General features: G+C 40.2%; 1 protein-coding gene across 12 annotated transcripts in view; it reads right to left on the bottom strand.

Moving 5' to 3' along the window:
* Nucleotides 1-1,027: 1,027 nt before the first annotated feature.
* LPP (LIM domain containing preferred translocation partner in lipoma) overlaps nt 1,028-22,878 on the bottom strand; it is a 693,621-nt gene continuing 671,770 nt past the window's right edge. For 11 of the 12 annotated variants that reach the window (XM_021071246.2, XM_084990684.1, XM_021071250.2 and 8 more), the window contains 3 exons: nt 22,191-22,369; nt 15,344-15,464; nt 10,564-12,914 (listed from right to left, as the gene is read on the bottom strand). In XM_021071246.2, coding sequence (XP_020926905.2) covers nt 12,786-12,914; nt 15,344-15,464; nt 22,191-22,369 — 429 coding nt within the window. In that variant the 3' untranslated portion in view covers nt 10,564-12,785. Of the gene's footprint in view, nt 12,915-15,343; nt 15,465-22,190; nt 22,370-22,878 lie in introns of all 12 variants that reach the window. The other variant, XM_021071248.2, reaches the window with a different exon arrangement.

Genomic DNA, 22,878 nt, shown 5'->3' with positions numbered 1-22,878 from the left:
TCAATTTACTACCTAGTGAGAAAGGTCCAAGGCACTTTAACACTTTTTGGCAATTTCATGGATACGTTGCTGTGATGGAATTCATCTACAAACTAAGCTGAAGGCATGCAGGGTTAGTATAATGCAAACGCTGCCCAAATATCAACTCACCTTTTAGTCTTTGGAAGTTAAACCATGAGGCCATTTCTATAGTTGGTGTTTAAATGATAAAATCCCTTTTCCTCTCAAAGTCTGTGTTTGAAAGAATGAAATATGTTGGCAGATACATCATAACCTGGCTAAGCTATTCATTCTCTTACTTCTGGTTTATAATTACTAAGTGATCATCAATTGTCACACAAAAAGAAAGATGAAAAAGAACTGGATTTTTTTTCCCCTTTACATTTGTCTCTCAAGAGAGAAAAAGAAAAGGAGAAATGTATCCAAGAAAAGCTAGCTTTCTTCATTTGGCAATTTCTAAACTAATTCAGAAGTGGAGTGAAATAATTTGGTAGTGAGGGACATTCAGGTTTCATATTTACTCCCTCGTGATGGAGGAAAAGGAGTTGAAAACACAAGTATTATTCTTACGCCTCAGTATGAAGCAAAGCAGGCACCATACAAAGTGGCAACAGAATGTATCAATAATAATTGACCAAGAATAGTTCTTTACCCTTTTCCCAACAGATAGAAATATAAAGAGAGAATCAAGCAGGAGAAATGAATACCTTCGTTTCCACCCCCATCTCAAACTGCTTTGGCATATTTTAAGAGATAAATGGATCCATACAAAATTTAAATAGCTCCTTTTTTCCTTTTCTTTTTTGGCAGTCACAAAAAATGGGTCAGGTCTAGGAATTATTAGTTTCTTGGCCTGAAAAATCCAAGTGTTTTAAAATAAAATTTCCTTTTTGAAAGATCAGCTTTCTTGGAAGGTGTGTGTGTGTGTGTGTGTGTGTGTGTGTGTGTGTGTGTGTGCGTGCACGCACGCGCATGCATATGTGCATGCACAAGCACAGATGTGTATTTTGAAGACAGCACTATTGTATTTTCCTTAAGTATAGGGGGCAATATTTTGTAGAATGGAGAAAGAAAAAAGGTATTCAAAATTTCCTTTACATTTTGTAAAGATAAACGAGAGTCTGTGGCTCCCTTAATTTTTTTAAAGGGCTGCTTTTTCATATTGATACCTCTTATTCCCTCTAATAAGATATCACAGGTTCCACCCACGTGAATCTCTGCTCAGGCGTATTCACCTAGATCATTCGGAAAAGTTTTCTCAATGCTCCTGCTAATCCATGCCTGTGGTGGGGGTATGCCATTTTTTCTACAAGAATCATTTTCTACTTCATCAATCATAACATCAAACCTTACAGGAACATGAAGCACCTTTCCAGTGTCTGAATGTTGCCTTCTCAGCCAAGGCTACTACTGTGCTAGCCCCACTGGCCGCACATGTTATTTCCCAGGTGTGAAGACTGGAAAAGGGTGAGGGGCCATTTGCCATTTAACTTGGCCCTCATCAATCCAAGGGAATTTAGCAGACAGATGATGAGACCGCCTTGATGGATGGTAGACTCTAGGGAGGGAAAATGCCTAGAAAGCTTATCAGATAAGACCATTTTAAAGGTTCCCTGCAGTAGATTGAACTGGATGAAGAAAGAATATTTTGCAACCAGTTAATAGATTTTAACTTAAAGCCAACAACTATAATGAGAAATGGGAGGAAATGAAAAGCTGAGCACACATTAAAAGGCATGGGTTCCCCAGGGAGGAAGCTGAAGAGAAGACCTGGTTGTTGAAATGCCACGCAGAGCAGGTTCTAGAACATGCATGCAGGCTTCTCAGGAAGTGTGCTGGAAACGGCACAGTACCAAACTCCCCATGATAACCACTCACAAAAAACAAAACGACAACAGCTGGGAAAGTCCAGGCCCTCAAAGGGCAAAAGCTAAGCTGCAGGACCGCTATCAGTCCTGTAGCATTTGTTCATAGACATTTCAAGGTCAGCGTCAGCTAGTTGGCTGGGAAATGCCTGATACTGTAAGGTATACTTGTGGGCCTCGATAAATGTGAGCAGAGAGAAGAATATGCATTGTTTACCTCCAGCAGTTCCTGCCTCTGCGGGGCATAAGTTGTAGCCCACGGGAGAGCAGCTTCTTGTAAGGATCAAGTCACCCTCACATGCCACTGAATTCTAAATGGCATGGTCTCGGTTGATATTCTGAACCTCACAGTTCCAGAGAGTTTTTCAGTTAATGTAAAGCAAACCACGGTCCCAGGGGAAATTTGCTGCAGTGTACTTCAGTGCCACAGTGTTTGTTCTAAGCGGTGGCCTTTCCTCACCCACTCCATCACGCTGCCAATCAGATAAAATAGCTAGTAGTTTCCCACAAGATGACACAGAAAATGCACGCAAGCTCTAAATGGTCGCAAGCACCACAGTGCACATACAGCTCTGCCACCTGATAGCTAAGTGATCCGTGTGAATTTCCTTGGATGCCCTTAACACGGGGCATGGTGGTCTGTGAGATGCATGCCACGTGCTCTGAGGTATTCTGTGCCCTGGGAACAGCCACCAGAGTGAGCACTGGACTTGCAAGACCTGGGTATGTCCCCAAATCTGCCACTTACCAGCTCTATTGCTTTTGGCAAGTCACTTAACAATTCTGAGCCTCAGCTTTCTTGTCTAGGATAGGGCTATTAATAACCTTCCTCCCGGGCTGTTTCATGTGCAAAAGCAGTTTGTAAGCTCTCTTAGGAATTACTATTTTAGAGCTCGAAAAGCTACCCCCAGGTCCTGCCCAGGAGAAGGATGACAGGTTCTGCCCATAGGGCTCTCAAATTCAAGGCCAAGGTGGAAGAGGATGCAAGCCTGGTCCTCCCAAAGCCCAAGGAATACTACTGAAACTAAACAGTAACTCAAGACAATAGGGAAAGAATTTATACATTTCTACATAAAACCAGAACGTAACCTTCCTTTTGCACAGAACAACTGGCCAGAAGTAATGCATTTCAACAGAACCAGTATCTTCTGCTTTTGATGTTTTCCTTGTTAAGAAGTGGAGATCACACACTGACATTTCCCAACATTTTAAGGTCATTATCAGCAGCTGGATAACTGGAGAGTGTTTCAGGAGTTAATTACTGGGGGAAGGCATGAGGTTACATAATGACTATCAGAAAAGTTTGTCTTTTATAAGAAAGTAAAAACAGCACCCCCAAACTCATAAACTCTAAAACTTAACCTTCAGAAAACCCTTCAGACTATTTTTAAGAATGTTAAAGTTTTTCATAATCTTTAGCTAAAAATCAAAAAAAAAATTTTTTAAAAAGTAATGCGTTGCCAAAACTAAAATATATTTGAAAGGAAAATGGAGGGAGGAAGCAATATTTTATTATGTACTAAAGATTAATTTTGTGTGGCACCTGGAAGCACCTATGCCCCGAAGGCTGGTTCTGGGAGTTTGGAACAAAGTGTGATGGAGAAAATGGAAAAGCTCAAGAAGTAATGTGCTCCTTGATGCAGGTGATGTTTGAGCAGAGTCTGGATTATCACTTAGCAATAAATCTGAAAGAGAATTTTAACAGTGAGAGGAAGTGAGGAATGTGGAATCCTTTCCAACTGTGGACCAATAGAGGTGCTCTGCTCATTATCTTGTGAGGCCTCAGAAGATGGGGGTGTTCAGTGCATAAGTGGAGTATGTAGCTATGAGCCAATGCAAATGTACATTTTGAATGTTATCATAAAGCTTCCTGTTCATACTGTATATATTGGATTATATTTTGACAACTTATCCTATTTCACAATTATATCGAGATGAAAAAGCAAACATCAATCAAATGAACTTTCCTCTGTGTCTTTCTCTTCTCACTGACCCTGAATATCTGGAAACCTTTTCTCCTGTTAAGGACATTCCAGAATTTGTGATACTTAAAGCAGAGGATCTTCTCTGGGTATAAACTATGCTTCCCTGCTGTTTCTCATGCCCTAAATATTCTTCTCTCAACTTCAAGCCAATGAATCAAATCAAGATTTCTCAAAAGATTTCATTCTTCCATAAAACCTTACTGACGCCACTGGGAAGAATTATTTTTCCTGATGCTGTATCCCTTCTTAAGGGATGCAGATAGAACCAATTTGATTGTATTGCAGTTGGCTTGCATCACAGTTACTTAGGAGCTGACTCTCTTACAGTGATTATTAAATTGAGGAGGTGAGTAAGGGATAAAGATGTTAGAAAGACAAAAGTATAAAGAAAATATGGACTCCTGAGGATAGTTCTTAATTGATCAAGTAGGGAAGTTGTTCACTTGATCTAAAGTGCAACATCTCTCTATGTACAAACAATTGAGCACAGAAGAATGAAAGCAAATCTCCAAAACCAACCAGCCAGAGACATTGGTGTGGAACCTATAAAATACCCAGGACTCCTTTTTTTTCTTTCCTTTTTTTTTCTTTAAGGCCACACCTATGGCATATGGAAGTTCCTGGGCTAGGGGTTGAATTGGAGATCAAAGCTGCAACTGCTGGCCTATGCTACAGCCACAGCAATGCCAGATCTAAACCACATCTGCAACCTATACTGCAGTTTGTGACCTATGCTGGATCCTTAACCCATTGAACTAGGGCAGGGATCAAACCTGCATCCTCTTGGATACTAGTCAGGTTCTTAACTCACTGAGCCACAATGGGAACATCGGCCCAGGCCTCCTTTTGCATATTCAGTATGAGAACTTACACAAGAAATGTCTTATTCTTGAGCAGGCAAGGACAAAGGGAAAGGGTTGAAGAGACTTTGTGAACACTTGCCAAGAAGTGGGAATCTAATTGGTGACATATGTACTAGCTCACTTCTTATTTTGACTCTGATTTTAGTAACATCAAAACCAGGAAAGGGCACAGAGCGGAGGACTGTTTTGCACACATGGGAGATCTATCCTCACCTAGCTTTCACTATCCTAAGTCTGAGTCTTTGGGGGAAATTTCCACATCAAATATCAGTTTCCTTTGGATTATTCCAATTCCATTTACTTTAAACCCTGAAGAAAGTATTTTTACCTAGTCTGACCCAAAGTGTTTGCTACAATTCACTGAGTAGACTGAAATAAAATTAGAAAGTATTGTTGGGTTCAACTGTTCAAAAGAGAAGCAAGAGGGTGACTGGATTTGATACCACATCAATAAATGAGGAGAAGTTGCAAGAGTTAGTGATCTGACCTAGAGGCAAAGATTTAGACATTAGCCTTCTGCAGAAGCTCCAGAACTGGAGTTTTGTCTATCATGAGGAAGAACTTTCACAGAAAAAAGCTGCCCCAGCGGTAGAAGGGGCCGCTGGGAATAGTACACACTGGCCAGGTCTAAGAAGACGTAGCATGGTGATTTGTCAGGAAAATGACAGGTGATTCAGATCCTTGAAGATGCATGATTCTATCTTTGTCTAAGAACAGCACTGGGGCTTGGGGTCAGCTACCACCCTCCACACTGGTGTAGAACAGAAGACGACATCGTGAAACCTGTCTCAATTCTACTCCTGGGGTTGAAAATTGAATTTAGAAGATATGTTCAGTACCAAGTTGATTGTATTCATAGGTCGTTTAATAAGACTTCCATTTGGGCATATTAGGTAAATATCTATCAGCGTTAGATGAATGATGTTTTTTCTCACTCACTCGTGAACCAGTATCTCGGAAAAAGTGACAAAGACGCACAGTAGGGAAGAATTAATGCCACCATCTTAAAATATTATAAATATTTTAGGGTTCCTTCCTCTTTCTAGGATACAGAACTTTTTGCTTATAGAATGTTAATTTGCCTTTTAACAAGGCTAGAATTAGAGATATTTATTAGTGTGGTTAGAAACTGCTGTAAATCAAATAACAATTAGAAATAAAGAGCAAAGATTTTAGTTTTTCTTCTCTTTTTTTTGAAACTTCAAGGGAGAAAAGACAATGAGATTGGAGTTCTCGTGTTGGCGCAGTGGAGACAATTCAACTAGTAACCATAAGGTTGTGGGTTCGATCCCTGGCCTCAATCAGTGGGTTAAGGATCTGACGTTGCTGTGAGCTGTGGAGTAGGTCGCAGCTCGGATCCTGAGTTGCTGTCGCTGTGGCCCAGGCCAGTGGCTATAACTCTGACTTGGCCCCTAGCCTGGGAACCACCATATGAGGGTGCAAGTCAATGAGTTTAACTAAATGTATCTTCCACATAGCTTTACACGAAATAAGCCACACACATGTTGGATAACTAAAACAGAGCCTACAACTTCTTGCACAGGGACCATGGCAAGTAAAAGAGAGAAAGGACTAAGTATCCCTCCTTTCTATATTGAAGGGAAAATATGCCATTTTAGATTTCTTCTTTGACCTTAGTAAGCTCAAGTTAGTTTTCTGTGCTTGCAATTAAAAAGGAGAAAAGATGTCCAAATCTATTTTGGTATAGCTCTTTAGGCAAGGCATTGCAGAAGGTGGATGACTGGATTTGAACAAGAGCCCCACAGACCAAAACAACTCCTGCTTACTGCGCTCACCAGGTAAGTACACTGGGAAGGGACGAAACATCTAATATGTGAAAATAGAAACCTCTAGCCTTCAGAGATATTTAGGGTGTAGTGTATCTTACCTAAGAATATAGAAGAACATGCATTGCCATCTGTCAGAGAGAGTGTGAGGTATGGCCTTCTCAGAGAGGGATGAAAGGACATGCATTATAAAAGTCTGAGCTGCTTATGGCTATGCCATGGGGCCTGGAAGCTAGTCTCAGTTGACTCTTCTGACAAGGGAAAAATACATTGTTAGTCATAGCGATTTTTAAACACCTCATAAACTTGAAGCTATGAATGTTTCACTTGTTTAAACAACTACAGTTGCTAATCCCTAAAACCCCTATGAAAATTCTCAGAGTTATACTATACAAGAGCTCTCTTGTCATTGTTTGAATTATGACCTGCCCTGTCTTTCACATTCCTTCTTCCCCTCCTGAATCCCACTCTTCTTGGAGACAGGTTAAAAAACGAACAAACAAACAAACAAAAAAAACCCCAAAACCCCTCTGCCTACATATCAAAACAACACACTCATTGAGATTATCATTAATTCTGGGCAAATTCATTTATGTATTGAATTATGTTTGTATTAGGTATGCTTTTACCTTCTGTATAGGTGACCCTCTGAAAAAAGGAAAATCAAGGTCAATTTATAGAAAGTGGGAGTAAGGGTGAAACCAAAAATGGAAATACATTCCTAGAATTGTAAGCTTTTTCCAAAGAGACTTTACATAAAATGACACAGAGGGCATGTTCTGGTCAATATTAGCCAGAGTTCAAAAGAATCTCAGATCCAGGGAGTTTCTGTTGTGGCTCAGCGGTTAGCAAACCCAAGAAGCATCCATGAGGACATGGGTTCGATCCCTGGCCTTGTTCAGTGGGTTAAGGATCCAGCATTGGTGTGAGCTGTGGAGTAGGTCACAGATGTGGCTCAGATCTGGCACTGCTGTGGCTGTGGCGCAGGCCAGCGGCTTCAGCTCTGATTGGACCCTTAGCCTGGAAATCTCCATATGCAACGGGTGGGGCCCTAAAAAAGACAAAAGACAAAAGACAAAAGAAAAAAAAAATCTCAGATCCAAATTTTAAGATAATGCTTTACAGAAAGACCCAGATTGTTCTTCTCATGTTGCTTTTTATAAACAGACTAAAGGGCTGGTAATCTGTGCTTTAGGGAAAAGCTCTGTTGCTGACCTACTCCTGCAAAATACTGTGATTCAAGCATTAGTATTTAATATTGTCATTGGAAAAGTGCTGATATGTGTAAAAATTCTAGAAAGATAATAGTTTTTCCCTGCTATAAGGAAAATTCTCAAATTTCATTGATCTAAAATAACATGCTACCATTTAAAAACATGATTGTTTTCTTGGTCAAAATGCTTTGGATTTAAAAAAAAAAAAAATCTTAACCTAGTCTGAGAAAGATCACTTTGCTTATAGCTGAGAAAAGTAGGACAGTAATAAATGAATTTGCCAAGAACTCTATGATCTGAGTCCCTGAAGAAAACTCATTAAAATAAAACTGAAAGACTCTATTATCTCACCTCACTTTATGAATAAACACAATCTGGAAAATATGCTCTTTTAAAAGGATTTATGGATGCTGCATATATTTTGTGATACAATTCTTCCCTTATATGATCATAATTCTGTAAGGATCATAATATGTTGATTTATTTATAAAAAGTCCAAGCAGGATAGCATTAATAAGTAGGAATGGAAAGGAATGAAGGGAGGAAGGAAAGGAAACAAAGAGAAAGAGGGAGGAAGAATTCTCACCATGCCACACAGCTTTAATCAGATCACTTTTTAAAAATTTGAAATAATAAGTGAACTAAACAGCCTCATGAGAGAAGCTATCTGTCAAGGAAATAACTTGACCTGAAATGTCCATGATTACACCACAGTAATGACTCAGAACCAAGGTCCTCCACTTGTTCTGTCCATTATTAAATAAAAAAACAAAAACAAAACCAGACAAACCAAAAATTACAGCAATTTAAAAAAGCGGGTATGTTGAATGGGTGTTAAAGACCCAAGCAGAAGTTGTCTGTCCTGTTTATCTAAAATTAGAGTAGGATCACTAAGTAAGACCACCTAATCACCAACAACACCCAAGACATCACCTTATGGCAAAAGAATGTTTTCCTAATTCAGATATTCCCAGATACTTCCAAGAGACAGCAAATAGAAATACTATTAGAGTACATTAAGATAAAGAGTTCAGACTTCTCTGGATTTTGACTTTTTGATGAGTACATCCTTGAGATTTGGGGATGGTTATTTACATGACAGACTCGTCTGTGGAGCATTCATAATAGTATAAAGATGCTTTAAAAATAAGGCACAAGTACATGCTGCTCTCTGATTGTCAACCATGAAAGCGCACCAAAAGAGCGATCTCAGGAAATGAACTTGAGGCATATTTTGCAGAGGTATATCTTTTTCAGCCTCCTGGTTTCCTACAGATGGCTAAAGCAGGGTATGGAACATGCTGTCATATTTCATTCATAACACACATGTACTGTAGCTCTAGGCAACAGATGGACAATCGCTTGTTTAAACTACAAATGTGAAATACTAAGGTAGAATAGCAATATTTCTAGAAATGTATATGGAAAAAAAGCCTTTCCACGCCAAGAGGAATGGTGAGAGGCTGTGAGGTTACATCAGTGTTTCCCTGATCTCCCTAGCAGCTGCCATAATTTCCCCAACACCCTTCAGAACTTGATAATGGAGGGATCAAGGGGCAGCCGACATAGATTTGACAAGAGAAGCCCAAACCATATCAAATAGAAATAACACTGTTATTCCTGGCTGGTTCACATTAATAGGATTTTTACTAACTAGGAAAACTGTTGGAAGTTGTATCTTCAGAGTCCTGTCTAGATTCCAGAAACCCTCTACTATAGCCCCGCGGCAAAATGCTCTCTTATTTCCTCTGGACCTAAATATTGTTTAAATGTAGTTAGAGTTTATATACTTGAAACATCATCACAAACATCTTTGCAAACTCTTTCATAGTGAGAAAACAATTATAGTGTTGATAACTCCACTGTATTCATCAGCATACACTCAGTGAAGTACTTTGGATCAGAGAAGTTGCTCCCGCAGAAACAATGTATTTGGAAAAGGAAAAAGAACCCACGTCTTTGAGCTGCAGAGCCATCCAGCATCTCGAATCTTTGATATGCACTATATGGGGTGAGGACACAGACTTCTTTTTGAGTGCTAATGGTCAATTTGTTCGCAGGTGAGACTCCACGCTGAGTCGCTCTGCACCACAGAACCAGGTGAAAAAGAAATCTAACTGTGAAATGGTCTGCAGAACCAAGGACATTGTGGGTTTTCTTTCCTTTTCCACGCCTCTCATATTACACGGAATTACCAAATATTTGTGTTGTTGACAATTTTTTAAAAACCAGTACATTTTTACAAACATTCTCTTATAGACGCTATGATTCTTTTCTATTACTTATGTATTTAAGTGATCATAATCAAGGCAATATATCAAAAGACAGTGGAATTACAATCCTCAAGGTACTAGATCTTTATATCTCTGTTATAGGCAAAATTTCATGTAACTGGACAGTAAAGAGTGATTTGGCATTGTTGACACCAAATGATTAATACAAGACAAGAAAGCAATACAAATCAATAGTTAAGAAATCCTCAAATAAAATATTTTAGGATCCTTTCCTTATTATACCATGTGAAAGAAAAAAAAACTAAATCTAAATATTCTGTATATGCGTGTGTGCACATTCATTATTATAAAAGTATGATAAGTCTATATTAAAAAGAAATTTACTTTAAAAATCTTTGGTAAAGATACTCTGAGGTTGTGTGATAAAAATGCACTATAAAGATCATAAGCAAGCAGTATTCCAGCAAATGCCACAGTGATGGGTCCATGACAGCATTTTCTTATAATTCCTTTTTTTTTTTTTGGCATGTAAACATTATGTTACATAAGGACTTAAATGTAAAAAACAAGGGTTATTGCATTTTTATAGTATAAATATTTCATAAATTCTCCTTCTTTTGGCAAAATTCATAATAATATGACTGTACTTCAAGAGATAAAAATCTCTCAATAAATTGGGCTCTTTGCTTATGACCTAAAAACGATATCCCCCAAGTATTTCATAGAAAACAAGTTACTAAAGCAATTCAAGCAGATTGTATTATCACCCAAATTGTCTCATGGTCAGTGCTCTTTGAGGCCATTAGCATATACTCTGGCCTTTAATTTGGAAGACAGAAATTCATAGATACAGTTGCCATTGTATCTTAAAATTCACACTGCCCAAAGTGGATCCCTTGTTTTTCACATGATGAGATATGTAAGATCAAGGATAAGGGCAGCAGTAAGGATAGGACAGTGGTCAAAGGAACCTCTGAAAAGCTCTAACTCTGGTGGTTCTAAAACAAAACTGTTTGATGACCAAAGCAAATGAGCCACGGATTAATTTAGAAGACCTATAGTATTAAGAATTTCTTATTGAAAAAAAAATGAACCACCTTTACAACTATGCCTATGAAAGTAAACTAAATTTAATTGGGATTCTTGAAGCCTGAGTTGCAGTTCGAAACATGCACAGTTTTTGATTTCTAAGTGTAAAAATTACAAAAAAGAAGTCAGACTAGAAAACTTACTTGATCACTTTCTAATCATGAAAAAGATATTTGTAGAGTTAGGGAAGGGTATACAGGAGAATGTAACTATTTGTTTTATCTGATTTCTTAAACCGGGTGTCATAGGGAGTCATTATATTATTATTATACTTTTGAGTATATTTAAAATATTTCATAACTTAAAAGTATATACTTGTGGAAGATTTGAAGAAAGGTTTAACTAATGTTAACCCAAAATACTTAGTTTACAAAACAATAACAAGCTACTAAGATAAGTATCCCTCTTATACAATGTAATAAAGTATATGTGGCTTTGCAGTTGGCAGGCAAGCATTTTACTGCCCGATAAGAGTTTGAAGGAAGATTCCAGGCGGAGACTCTGCATATTTTTAGCTCAAAAAGGCTTTTTTTTTTTTTTTTTCAGTGATTGTCTTTGAAAGTGTGGTGTAAATGTAACATCAATGATATGAAAATGTCTCCTGCAATATGTAATTTGAGTTGCAGAAGGATTATAAGAATAATGAAACTGTGGTTTCACAATCTTTTCAAGCTTTCTTGCTTTTTAAAAGTAAACTAAATGAAACTAACACAATTTTATGTGCCCTGATTTTCAATTGTCAGGCAAAAAGGACTTAAGCTTGGGGAAAAAAAAAAAAGAATTTAAACTGTTCTTTATAGCTATCTTCCTCTAGAGGAAAAAGTCAATTTTGATAGTTTTGTTTGGATATTAGAAAAAAAGTGGTAATATTTCTGATATAAAAAGTGGCACGGTATTAGAAAAGTTGTATTTGAGAGAAAAAAAAGTTTGTATTATCATGTCCAGGTAATGTGGAAAAGGAAAATCTCAAGATAATATTTTGCAGTAATAATGAACTTTTCAAATATAACTTCAAAATGCTTTATCTAGAATACTCCATCTATAATTTCTTTAGAAAAATATTGAAGTTTGGTTCTCTCTCTCCAATATCAGTTTTCAAATGAGCCCCAACCACTGGTCATTATAGATTTTGAATTTGGATGACTGTAAATTAAATCTGGGCTTGGTTTAACCTATGTAATTTACATGTTAAATTCTTTATAGCCTGACTTAGAATTATGCATTGTTTTCCCAAGAGACATGATCAGTTTAGAGCAACAGAAAGATCTATTTTTGCAAAAAACAGGAAAATGGCTATTTTTTATGATCCCGGGCAATGTGGAAGTGAGGATGGAGACTTCAAGCCTAAAAGCACCTGTGAGTTGGCAGAATCACCCAGGAAAAACTGCAACAGCAAATACCACACTGAAAAAAGCCACTCAACCAGATGAAAAGTGAGACAAGCACAGGGATTAAAAGTTAAAGGAATGCAGAAGTGAATGGGATGGAGTATAATCCGTGCAAAAATGTGCGAGTCCTTGGGAACAAAGACCCATCAAGGTTCTACATGATTAAATGTGAAATGTGTATTTGTTAAGAACTTAAAAAAAAAAAAAATCTCATACTCTATGTGTTCCTAGGTTAATAGAAGTGGAGACCATCCCACAGCTTGACTGACTTTCCTCTCTTTTCCTATTTCTTTTCTTATATTTTTCTTGTGTTTCATTCTTCTCAGAGCCATCAACAAACCACTAAACAGGTGACTAAATTTAAAGGTCAGTGCTAGCCTTGGCAGTCAACACCCTGATGCGGGCAGAGTTGCAGGTCTTGCAGAGGATGTGTCCATCCAAAGGGTAGCAGCCTTGGTTGTCCCCTTCAGACAGGAGACCACCACAATCCTAGAAGAAGGAAGAAAGATGGAAAGGACATCAGTGAAAATGGAAACAAATTCCTTTGCTTTCCATTCACAGCCTCCATAATGAGGCCAGTGACTACCTTCATATAGCACCACCCCCTCCAAGGCCACCCCAGGATAGAACATGGGATGTGTTGCATCAAGTTGAAGTAGAGACTGGGGACATAAATATGAACAGGGCAAAATGACCCTCCTTACTAGAAATACAGATAAAGGAAGAGAAGAATCCGAGGGTCTAGGCTCCCAAGTAGTAGTTGTGCTCCCCTCACTCAAACAACAACAACAAAAAACAGCAAGAGACAATAAAACAAGAGTAGATCATGAATCACTGGTTCATCTTTACCATTTATCATTAGTTTAAGGATCTCTTAAAAGTAATGCGCAGGTGCAGACAGAATCTCTTGGTAACTTCAGGGCAAAAGCTAAGCTGTAGACTCTTGCTAACAGAGGGGCCACCAACCAGCTCCGGATTCTTACTCCAACTTGAGAAAGAAACTTAAACCTAAGGCTTCTGAGGAGAAATGATCTGTTGTAGTTTGTGAAGGACAGAGTACAGTGTAGGAATGAGTGCTGGACTTGGGGACAGGCCCCTGGGGCATCACTCTTGGTTCTGCCCCCTCTTCTGTCACTGCAGGCAAGGCTAATGGTCACTCTGAAAATAATCCCCACAATTCCTACCTTACCGAGCTGTTTGTAGGATCAAAGAGGAACATGGATATGAATGTAGTTTGAAAAAAAAATGCAAAGAGCTATGTAACTGTAGAGAATTATACTACTGTAGACAGTGCCTCTGAGCATCCAGTTTGGACAGTGTTACATGGCAGTTAGATGCTGGCCTTTACCTTTGCAGGAAACAGAAGTTTCTTTGGAAAAGAAAAATACAGTATTTCATCTCGTGGTGTGTGCCCTTGCTAACTTTAGTAGAAACTCTTAGAAAAGGCCACAACTGCTGTGCGCCTCACCTCTGCTGTTTTCCATGACAGCAAGGGGGTCTTTGAAGTTTCTATCTGAATTTGACAAATAATGAAATTTTAGTTCAAAAAGGGTGTTGCCCAGAACACAACAGTAGCAGCAGCAATAGTTATGCCTCCTGGGAAGGTCAGCTTTACCCACATGAACAAGCAGATATTTTGCAGCTCTAGAAGCAGTCAGGAAAACTCGAGTGATGGAACTAAACAGAATCTTTTCATTGCAATAAAAAGAAGAAAATTTCATAAATGAAATGATTTTAAGCATTTAATAAGCTAACATCAACAATCACCTGGGCACCCTAAAGAGCCCAGAGTTGACCACAGTGCTGGAACCACCAATGCCCTAATTCTTAGAACCAAAAGGAGTGACAATGGGAGAATGCTGAACAAGTGTGTTTCACAGGCGGCAAGTGAGCAGCAGAGAGGGAGGTGATTTGTCCAGTGTTATGCAATGTCTGTGGTAGGTCTGCTCTCTTTTAATTCAGGGTTGCTCTCAGTCTATAGCGTTTTTTTTTTTTTTTTTTTTTTTTAATTGCAGCATCTTAAAACAAACTTATTGTGTACTGCTCTCATTTGATCTGGGAGGAGGAAAGGTATACTTCACGTAACTCTTAGCACCAAAAACGAAACCATGAAAAGTCAAAGCCTATTGGTTGGTAGAGCAAGGGTATGAAAAATATTGGGAAGCCTTGCTCCTTTGAGTCTCAGTTTCTCCATCTACAAAATGATCTCTAGGATGTGTATTAATTCTTTCAAACTTGTGATTCAGGTCAGTTGTAGGACTGGACACTGCTGTTTCTCTTTGGTCATAAAACCTAGGGTAAAAGCTGTAAGTTTTTTATTCTCTTTGCTCATGTTAAAGCCAGAGAGAGGCATGCAACTTGGGCTATAGGGCAAAACAAGGCACAATGCATAAAGCAGGTGGTCAGTTACAAGTCAGGCAGTGAATGGAATAAATGCAATCCTGGAGAACAGGGATGGCCCCGCCAGCCCCACCAGCAACACTAGTCTCTGTCTTAGGAAAATCTCCTCATGGGACTAGATGAGACAATCTCATGAGGACGCAGTAATAAGGAAGTTCACATTATCTCTTGCTGCACTCAGAAGAGCTGGTAGAAAAAAGAAAACTGATTCAAAAGAGGAGCTCTGGGTAAGTCATACACATAGCATAAGACAATGTTTTAAAATTATTTTCTAGGTGTGGTTCCCCTTTAATACTCAGATTATAGGGGAAAGACCTGCTGCCCTTTGGTGTGTGAATGAGGACATGGCCCTTGGGCAAGAGGTCTCCCTTGTTACCTCCAGCCTGGATTACAGGTCTTTGTAAAACCCTAGTCCTATGAACACAGGCACTAGGAGTTTCCCAGATTTCACAATTGCTGTATTTATGAAAACCTGGCTCTAATGAGCCTGGCAGGGTGTGGGGACGCTGACCACAGACCTCACACCGGTAGCAGTGAACATGGAAATCACGATCCAGAGCCACGATGCGGACAGTCTCCTCCTGGCCAGGGGCCGGCATGATAGGCTCCTTGCACACAGAACAGCGGGGGGCAAATTTCCTGAAAATGGAGTGAGAGTTCTGGTTAGATACTGAAGATAGACACTGACAAGAAGTGAGACACTGACAAGAAGTGAGGCCCAGAGGTGAAAACCAAGAGCCAGGACATTTGGTCTGCCATCTTATGTGACCTTGAGCAAGTTGCTTTCCTTTCCTGTATCTGCTTCTTCAATTTAAAATAAGGGATTTAGGAGTTCCCGTCGTGGCGCAGTGGTTAACGAATCCGACTAGGAACCATGAGGTTGCGGGTTCGGTCCCTGCCCTTGCTCAGTGGGTTAACATCCGGTGTTGCCGTGAGCTGTGGTGTAGGTTGCAGACACGGCTCGGATCCCGAGTTGCTGTGGCTGTGGTGTAGGCCGGTGGCTACAGCTCCAATTCAACCCCTAGCCTGGGAACCTCCATATGCCGCGGGAGCGGCCCAAGAAATAGCAACAACAACAACAAAAAGACAAAAAGACAAAAAAAATAAAAAAATAAAAAAAAATAAAATAAGGGATTTAGACATGATGATATTTGAAATCCTTTAGACCATAAATATCATGATATTTGATGGGGTGAGGGGAGTGAGTGTGTAAACTGTTTCTGCATCTAGGAGCTACTGGTGCCTCCGTGTGTGGCGTGGCATTCACCTGTGGATAGATCGCAAACACAAATCCTGGGCTTGGGCATTTCAGCCAGAGGGAAGAACAAAGGTCCTGCGGCCCCTAGTTGTTTCTGACTTTTGCTTCCTGACTTTTCTATGTGCTCCCCAGGCTCTACCCAAATATCCTGAGGTTGGTAATGTTGCCCCATTACCAATTATTAGAGTCTTTTTCTTTGAAATGTCTTGAACTCTAGGAATGAGCACAAGAAACCTCAAATACATATCTTTTCAAAACAGTAGAGGTTAGTAGAGGGAGTTTAAATTTACCAAACCTACTATGGCCAAGTCTGTATTTCTTACATTTTGAATGTGTTAAACTTTCGTTCGAAAGGAAAAGGTTAAAAAGCCGTCAAGTTCCTAATCTTTAAAGGACTTCAGCACTTCCAAAGGGTATATGTATATGAATACACAGACTTGTGTGTGTGTGTGTATATACACATATACATACATACATACATACATACATATATATACACACACATTTTTTTTTGTCTTTTTGTGTTTTCTTGGGCCACTCCCACGGCATATGGAGGTTCCCAGGCTAGGGGTCGAATCGGAGCTGTAGCCACTGGCCTAAACCACAGCCACAGCAACGTGGGATCAGAACCGAGTCTGCAACCTACACCACAGCTCACAGAAACGCTGGATCGTTAACCCACTGAGCAAGGCCAGGGACCGAACCCGCAATCTTGTGGTTCCTAGTTGGATTCGTTAACCACGACGGGAACTCCACATATACATATATTTTTAAAGTTACCTATTGGTGAGGAATTTTAATATTTCCTAATCCCTTAATATTCCTTAACATGACCAATGTCCATAACAATTTTTTCTCATAACAGATGAAGAGGCCATGCAACCATCTGTATCTTCTGGAAATTAGGTGTGGCATTTATGAAGATGTGAAATGAGACATGATTTGAAATGGACATGGATAAGAACTGAAAAGATTAAAAAAAAAAGACTGTGCAACTCAGTTTTTCCATGGAAATGGTTTCAAGATTAATGATGTTAAAAATTATCTATTTGTAGTGAGACTTAAAAGAGAAATAATGAGAGTAATCTAGCACTTTGCAGAGCACTTTATGGTTGTCAAAGCATTTTTACATACATTATACTCTATATGTACATATTAATTTTCCTGGAAGCACCCAAAAGGTATCTGTATGGCTGCAATCTAAATAAATATGAATTAAACAGCAGATCAATTGATTGCTATGAAAGAAAAATTAAAAAGATCATGGCACAACTGCAGCAGTAATCAGAGTTGTTATAATTGGTATTTTATGCAAGAAGTTTATACTCAGAGGTAAAAAAAAAAAAAAAATGCTTTGGACTACCTGATTATTTTTGAATCTGGGTCATCAGTAGTGATATAAGCAGGCTTCTGGAATCAGCTGCAGAATTTCCTTTCCCCAAACCCACTGGGACTGTAAATTCTGTGAGGTCAGAAGTGTGTCTTGCCTACCACTTTATTTGTGAGTCTTCCTTAGTGTCCCCAAGTAGGATTACTTACTTCTCGAGGATAAAATAGCTTTCCCTGAATTTGCCTATTTTAGTAGTAATTATTTGCATGTCTTTGGGGACCTCCAAACTGTGAACTTCCAAAGGACAGGATTTGCTCTATTTCTGAGTTTCTAGAAATAACCACTGTGACTGGTACAGAAAGTCAGGCAATATATAATGGAATGAAGTATTTGCCATATTTTGCACAGAAAGATGTTGTTTCAGTCTTTATGTTCAGTCTCAAGGTCCTTCCTCTTTGGAAAAGCACAAACTGTATTCTTGCTGAGTAATGACTCCTTCTTACCAATTGGCCTCATTTCTATGATGGGAAAAGGCAAAGTGAAGAGACAGGAAGTGGTTTCCACAAGTTCCCACAGTGTTCCTTGGCCAGCATTTTGAGGATTGTTAAAAATCCCAGGTGGTCTATTTCAAGGCTCAACTCACTAAGCAGACAATAATAATAAAATTAATTTGATAAAAACACTTCTGATGATCAAAATAGCTACTATTTGTTGTGTACTTATTATGTGCCAAGCCTTGTTAAGCACTCTATACACTTGACCTTATTTTTTACTGATAGCAACATTATGAAGAAATATTTTTATCATTTCTGCTTTATAGCCATGGGAGCCAAAGCTCAGAGTGTGGTAGTCTTAATCATCTTGGGTCCTGGCAGATTTCTGGCCATCCACAAATGAATGCTGACTAAATAAATAAATGGATGCATGTAATCTCCCTGATAAGAAAGCACAGATAGGGAAAAAAGGCTCAATGCAATGAAAGGGTCAGTTAAATAAATCTGCTTTTCTGAGCTCACTGTCCTGGCACTGGGAGTACAGAAATAAACTAGGACTCTAGCAATCAGACAGGCAAGGGATATATATATATATATATATATATATATATATATATATATATATCTGCATTTGTTCTATTAACATATATACATATCCTATCCTATTGCAAAAATGTTTTTTGGGGGGGGTTACTGTAAAACTATGCGTGTGTTTTCTATATTATTATGTTAAATGCTATCTGTAGCAAATTTACAGATAGGAGATATAAGTTCAAACATGGGGGTAGGGAGGGTTTGAAATCAGAGGAGGCTTCTTAGAGTAGATGGTAATTGAAGCGGGCCTTGAAAGATGGTCATTTAGGTGAACTGGGAAAGTTGTGTGTGGGTGGGTGGGGGGAAGCGGGGTGGAGGTGGGAGAGAGAGGAGGAGAGAGAATGGTGGTAGGAGAGGGTGGGATACAGGCAGTCTGCATCCAGTTTGAGCAGACTGGATGACTAGTTTGAGCAGTCATCTAAAATGACATATGGGAAAGAGTTTGGCCTAATAGGATGGAGGATTTGGGCCAACCCTGACTGAAGATAGTTATGGAGGGGATGGCCCATTAGCAAGGCTTTAAAAATAGCATTTCAGGAGTTCCCGTTGTGGCGCAGTGGTTAATGAATCCGACTAGGAACCACGAGGTTGCGGGTTCAGTCCCTGCCCTTGCTCAGTGGGTTAACGATCTGGCGTTGCCGTGAGCTGCGGTGTAGGTTGCAGATGTGGCTCGGATCCTGCGTTGCTGTGGCTGTGGTGTAGGCCGGTGGCTACAGCTCCAATTCGACCCCTAGCCTGGGAACCTCCATATGCCGTAGGAGCAGCCCAAGAAATAGCAAAAAGACCAAAAAAAAAAAAAAAATTGCATTTCAGAAGTTTGTTACTCAATGTGCAGTCCAAGACTACCTTGTCAGAAATGCCGAATCTTAGGCCCCCACCCCAGACCTACCGAACTAAAATCTGCAGTTTAGCAAGATCCCTAGGTGACTTATGAACGCCACCAAAGTTTGAGCCAAACTGGTTTAAAGGACAGGATTCTAAGCAGGTGAGATAAATCCCTTCTCCTGGGCCCCCTGCATCTCACCATAGCTTCTATTCCCAGGCTGCTCTAGTTACAGCCAAACAAATCTTCCTTGAAGGCACAGAAGCCTTTCTGCACTCTGCTCCCCTTTATTGCATGAGTTGATCCTTCTGCCAGGAATCTCCATTTCCCACTTAAAACACTGTGCTTCCAGAAGCCTACTCAGGTGCCAAGGCACAGTCCTCTCTTCTGGCTCTGACAGCTTAAGCCTTCACCTGTGCCTACCTCCTCACACTTAGCCTTTTCTGCCTAGTAGCACAGAGTCTGCACTTGCGCTCTCCCCTCCTCCTGGCAAGCCCCTTGTGGATAGCGGCTTCTCTCTACCTATTTCTACCTATGCAGTTTCTCTGCTGCTGTCTCTCTTCTTTAGCACTTAGCATAGTCACTCGCACATAGAGGGCTCTTCATAGATGTGGTTGAACTGAATTGAAATACATTTCCTAAAAACTCACACATGGAGGACCTGTTCAGAACAACCAAGAATCTGCGGCAGGCAGCTGTATCCCCCTCTGATCCCCTTCTCCTTAGCCTTCGATGCCCACCCTCGGTTGGACTTATAGCTGCCCTGTGTTCTAGTACTTTCAAGACTCAGAAACAGAGTTCCGTAAAATTTATCTTTAATTTTTCCTTGGGAAATGGGGAAAAGATCGAAAAGCTTCTGCTGCACATACCTGCCAATCTGTGGACCAGGCATCATTTAAAAAAAATAATTTGCATTTTAACTGGCCATTGAATTGGTGGTGGTGAGGAGGGTTAGGGTTTCAGATTCTTTTTGCCTTTCAGTTGCTCAAGTCTGCCTTCCTGGCAGACCCACACACATGTCACCAGTCACTAATCTCTAATTATGCTCCCCACTTCTAGAAATGAAAGATAAATGGCAGAGATATAAACTTACATTTGTCAGCATTGATTTCCTGTTTTAATTGAGGGGTGTAATATATCAGTCTTTTCCAGCAACAGAAACATGTGTGCTCTGATTATATCTATCAGTCTTTCTTGGATTAGCGCAAGTCTAAGAAAGGGGAGAAACAGTGACAGAAACACACTCCCCACTGGTATCTTTTCACTTCCCTTAAATAGACGCAGGTTTTTTTTTTTTTCTTTCATGTATAATTACAAGCTAAAAATATCAATAACGTGAAGTACAATTTATGCTGTGACTGCCCTTTCAAAGCGAGCCCTTCCTTGTCTGATTCAGGTTGAGAATTCCTGCCTCTGGGGTTTTTTAATTCATTCAGTCTCACATCTTTTGGTGAGGTTTTCACTTTCTTTGCTACTTGGAAAGTGGTCAGGAAATTCTTTTTTAAAATATGAGTCTCAGGTCCCCAAATTGCTTGTGGCAAGTACCTCCCGGTTGTTGACAATCAACAGAGCGGTGAAAATTAACCCACAAGACTGCACATCTGGAGGCCATAGAACAGATACCCAGACTAGTGAGCCATACAAGCTTCATGTCTTTGAGGGCTTCAGACTGTTCTTAAAGCCACTGCCCAGCAAACATGAGCCAGAAACCTCCGCGACAGCCATTTACAAACCGCATTTATAGCTTTCATATGGTTCCTAGAAATATGCAACCAATTAACCTAACCAGCAAACTGGCCAAATAAAAATAAGCAAAATGCCAAACTATACAGTTTTCATGAAAACTCCAGGTATAATAAAGAGGGGTCTACAAATAAGAGAAGTGATGAAGCAGGGACATATTTTTCCAGGCCCATCAGTTAAGTGGTCTTGATTTGTGGTTCTAGTCTCGAATCACCCTCAAAAAACTGCATTTATTTATCTTATTAGAAAATATCCTGGCTCAGGGAAGAGCTTAAGGGAGGGTGTGAATATGCTGATAACAGCATAAAACAGCCTCCCAATATGTGAGAGGCTTGCTTTAGCAAGAGGGGCTGAATTGTTCCCCGTGCCCATCCTCCCACAGCCTCCCATCTGTGGGGCGGTAAAGATGGAGAGGTCAGAACCCTAGGCTGTCACAGATGGGAAGCTTCAACGCAGGGTCTGGTCTAATGACCAAACTGAAGACCTCAGAGAAATTGGGCAATTTGTCCACTATCACACATCTTGCTCACAGTTAGGCCAGGGAGAGCTACCATGGGATCCTGCCTCTTTCTAGAACACATGCTCTGCAGCTGAGTCAACTCTCTCAGAATTAGAGCCACATGAAGAGGTGATGGGGGAGCCCCAGGGAAGCCATGAAGCAGGCCAGACTGGAGATTACCTGATATCAATCCCTGTACTGGAGGAGGGGATAAATAACCTTTTTTTTTTTTTTTTTTTTGCTTTTTTGGGCTGCACTTGAGGCATATGGAAGTTCCCAGGCTAGGACTCGAATTGGAGCTATAGCTGCTGGCCACAGTCACAGCCACAGCCACAGCAATGCAGGATCTGAGCTGTGTCTATAACCTACTCCACAGCTCATGGCCCACTGAGTTAGGCCAGGGATCAAACCCACATCCTCATGGATACTAGTCGTATTTGTTTCTGCTGTGCCAGAATGGGAATTCCCTAAATAACTTCTTTTTAAGGTCCCACCAAATCCTGAGATTCTGTAGCTCAGAGAGGGAAGAATAAGAATGTGTAGCCCAGAGGGTAGGAGGTAAGACCAATAAGAACAGACTCCAAGAGGATAAGCAGGCTTCAGGAGGAAGAGTGGTCTGCCTACTTGTGGAAGTCCTCAATGCAGTGGATGAGGCCGCCAGCATCCACGGTGAACGGAATCCCATCCAGGCTGCGGTGGCACATCACACAGGTAAAGCAATGTGGATGATAGGCCTTCCCAGTGGCTCGCAGAATCCGCTCCATGATGGGCTTGGAGCACACGCTGCACTGCTCCAGGGTATTCTGGGAAGGAAAAGACAAATGCCAATGTTAGGCTGGGATGCGAGGAGCTCCTTTCTATAGAAACTTACAGCCCAATAAGCACTGTCACTGAACACATTGGGCTCATATGCTTATCACAGTCCTGGGGATGGGGGGAAGGCAGGGTGTTTTTCTTTATTACGGAGAGAAGGAAACACAGTTAGATGAATCAAGTGGCTTCTCTGAGGTCATGCAGGTACTGAGTAGCAAATCTAGGACTTAAAACTCACATTATCTGACTTCTACTCTAGTTCCTTCCCAGTGTAGCAGGGGTAATGGCAAACTTTTCCATAAAGGTCCATGCTGGCTTTGTCATAGCAACTCAGTTTTACTGTTGTGGTAGGAAGGCAGTTATAGATGGTGTGTAAATAAATGGACATGACTGTGCTCCAATAAAACTTTATTTACAAAAGCAGGCTGGATTTGGCTGTGGCTGTAATATGTTGACCCCTGAACTATACAATCCAGGATCTCCACTGGAAGAACACTAT

The sequence above is a fragment of the Sus scrofa genome, chromosome 13 (genome assembly GCF_054392235.1).
Source record: "Sus scrofa isolate SSC_HxYL_T2T_F1_AM1 chromosome 13, Sscrofa_HxYL_maternal_Yorkshire_Landrace_v2.0, whole genome shotgun sequence".
Lineage (NCBI taxonomy): Eukaryota > Metazoa > Chordata > Mammalia > Artiodactyla > Suidae > Sus > Sus scrofa.
The sequence above is the reverse complement of the archived record's forward strand: the minus strand, read 5'-3'. Positions and strand labels throughout refer to the sequence as shown.